At 35.7% G+C, this 3,298-nt stretch overlaps 1 protein-coding gene across 1 annotated transcript; it reads left to right on the forward strand.

Moving 5' to 3' along the window:
* Positions 1 to 654: 654 nt before the first annotated feature.
* LOC132734557 (neuroligin-4, X-linked-like) lies at positions 655 to 1,867 on the forward strand. Its single transcript, XM_060721314.1, has one exon. It carries the CDS (start codon positions 671 to 673, stop codon positions 1,865 to 1,867), a length of 1,197 nt encoding a protein of 398 aa, XP_060577297.1. The 5' UTR covers positions 655 to 670.
* The last annotated feature ends 1,431 nt before the right edge of the window (positions 1,868 to 3,298 follow it).

Genomic DNA, 3,298 nt, shown 5'->3' on the forward strand with positions numbered 1-3,298 from the left:
GCTACGCTACTGAAGGGATACACTATATAAAATACAAAACGATTAAAAAAGTTAGAAAACGGACCCTAAACTCACAATTTTTTAAACGCCCCGTTCTACATCTTGGAAGTGGCAATTGATACAAACCAAGTTTATGACTCAGACCAAGGCTCTGAGTGTTAATGATTCTTCAGTGTCTCTCTACCGAAAGCAGATCATTTCCATTAGAAAACCTAAAATTTAACATACCCGTAAAATGACTGCATTATAATTCAACGACTCATCAGATTTCAACGACTTTTTGATCAAGATTTTTAAGTTGCATCATTGACAGAGTCACTTTTTTATGTTGTAAAAAGACTTGGAATCTTTTCAACGGGGTCAAAATCTAATGTTACACCGGTATCCGTAAATAAATATTTTACCACATACTGCTGAATGTACTGTTTGCTATGAAGTTTAAAGAACTAGAGGGACGAATGCAAACACCGGTTAGAGTTAAACTTAATAATAGATATATTTGAGGTAAGGATATGTTGAAAATACTATAATTATTTAATGTCGTACCTGAGCTTTATATAACCCAACTTCTAAATTAAACAAGCACTATTCTTAACGTCCATGTGATGAATATAGCATTTTCATAAAACTACCGAATCTAAATCTAAGCAATGAAAAATATGAAAATAGAATGGATTTAAAGTTATCATTTCATATTTTTTGTGTAAGTCTCGTTGTTTATGTGTATGGGCAGGAAGTAGCTGTATCTTCAACGGCTGGTGAATTCATAGGCACAACCGAGGAAACGACATTCAGCGGGGTACAATATAAAATAAAACAATTTTTAGGAATTCCATATGCAAAACCACCAGTTGGGGACTTAAGATTCAGAAAGCCAGAACCTTTACCAAAGCTACAAACACCATTCCGTGCTACTAGATACGGATTTATCTGCCCGCAGATTATTCTCCCGAGTAAACCATTAGTAGGGACACAAGATGAAGATTGCCTGCATCTTAATATCTTTGTTCCAACACAAACGCCTGATAATACAAATGGACATGCTGTTATGGTTTGGATTCACGGAGGAGGGTTCATTTTAGGTTCATCCGATGAGTATGACAGCAAAATATTGTCAGGTTTCGGAAATGTCCTTGTAGTGACAATTAACTACAGACTCGGTCCACTTGCATTCTTCAGTACAATGGACTCGAATTGTCCAGGTAACTTCGGATTATGGGATCAGATGTTGGCTTTAAACTGGATACGAGATAATATTGGCGCCTTCGGTGGTGATGTTAACCGCATTACTATTTTTGGTGAATCAGCTGGGGCGATAAGTGGCGAAATGCAAGGTATGAAACGAGAAAATATTGGTGTGATCCATAGAATTATTGCCTCAAGCGGATCACCCTCTGTAAGGTCTATGAATTGTTCTAGAAATACACTGACTGGCGCCAGAGTTATGGCGGGAAAGGTTGGATGTGATTTAAAAAGCACTGCAGAGATGATTGAATGCGACCGTAACATCACCTGGCAAGATTACATGGGAGCAATAAATGCATTAAGCCAAGATTCAAATAGTATAGAATATTTTATATTTGACCCAGTCGTTGATGGAGACTTTATTAAAGATGAGCCTAGAGATTTGTATGAAAGAGCAAAAACACAGACTATTGAAGAGCTTGAAGTTTTTAAATCCTTTGATTTGTTATCAGGAATGAACGCAAACGAAGGTGGATATTACTTGATGTATTTTGTAGAAGACGTAGATAAGTTTATGCCAACAAGAGAAGAGATGAGAAATGTGTACATACCGGCAGCACTGAATTTGGTCTACAACAGAACATTCCCTTCAGCTATAAAGCAAGTTATTGAAAATGAATAACAAATTGGCCTTAAAGCAAAAAGGGTATATCTTCGTTTCTATGAAGGCTTTCAGATAATAATTTTCGTTGAAGACTTGTGGGCATCTGTTTTAGGTTATAATGCACAAAACGTCACCAGAATCGACGTTTTCAATGTTAAATTAGGTCCAAAGAGAAGTTGTCTCCAGTTTTCCTGCTACCCCGAGTGACTGCGTCGCATGGTATTTCCATCAAATTGTCCACCAACAGGCAATATCTTTACATGTGCATACTCAGAAAACACATCGCTAGCTAACTTCATTTCGATATTTTTACATAAATGTCTGTAATCTTCAAAAAATATGAAAAACTCACCTTGTTTGTCGTGTCACACGTCAAAGATGGGTGCTCACAACCAGGAACGGAAGTTGCTCACAACATTTTAACCGATGGACATTTTTCACTCGTTGTGAGTTAAACGGGCGCGATAGCGAAAATGACGTCACGTCAAAGTGTTATTACACTAGTGTAATATCGTTTTTATTAAATGGCTTTATTACACTCCTGCGCCGCGGTTTATGTGATAAGAAACAGTTATTGGACATAATAAATGAGAAACAGTAAAGCGATGATTGGAAATTTTATATTCATGCGCGTGTAAATGCACTTACCTGCTCGAGATGACGATACAATAACACACACAAAAAATAGAAAATTAAGTACGCGACATTTGTTAGACACCTTTCTCAATGTCTCAAAACCTGTGTTAACCTAAGTTGCATTTCGAAAAAACAGTTGTTAATGATTGTTTTAAATTACCTATAATAAATATTTTATACATGGATTATTTATCTAATTTGTTTGGAAGCTCTAATTACGTCACGTAGTAAGTAAAGTTCATTTAAAAAATATAAAATATCTCTTTTTAACCATGTATTTCTTTTAAAACTGTTATAATTACTCTGAATACGAATGACTTTCCGTGGAAAAAATCATGTCTTTTTATTTTACTATTATCAATTTTGTTAGCTCACCTGACCGCAAATTGCTCAGGGCTGAGCTTTGTTGATGTTGTCAGTCACTCATGCGTTGTAATCTACAATTTTATTTAACATTCTTCCTGAACAAGATTATAATTGTAAACAAATCATTACCGTGTAGCACTGCAGATTGATGTAACTTTATGTCCATTGAATAACTGATTACATAGTTGTAGAGGAAAACATATGATCCCAGTTTTGTTTAACTACGAGCTTAGAACTAAGCTATTTGGTATACTAGTATAGCATGGACTAATATGACCTCTACCAAAATTGTGAAAATCATGTCCCTTCACTCAAATCTGGCTCAATCCATGGCTACTGTTGTTATAAATTTTCAACAACCAAAATTTACTAAAACGTGTAAGCGGAGGTGATCGAGGTCACGGACGATTTTGTTCCGCAATTTACATTATAGAACGTGATTACACG

Source organism: Ruditapes philippinarum, unplaced genomic scaffold (genome assembly GCF_026571515.1).
Source record: "Ruditapes philippinarum isolate M1 unplaced genomic scaffold, ASM2657151v2 ctg4498_1_1_1_1, whole genome shotgun sequence".
Taxonomy (NCBI): Eukaryota; Metazoa; Mollusca; class Bivalvia; order Venerida; family Veneridae; genus Ruditapes; species Ruditapes philippinarum.

Bases quoted from the DNA above. Each gene is read 5' to 3' on its own strand.
- LOC132734557 (XM_060721314.1), top strand. From the start codon at position 671: ATGGATTTAAAGTTATCATTTCATATTTTTTGTGTAAGTCTCGTTGTT.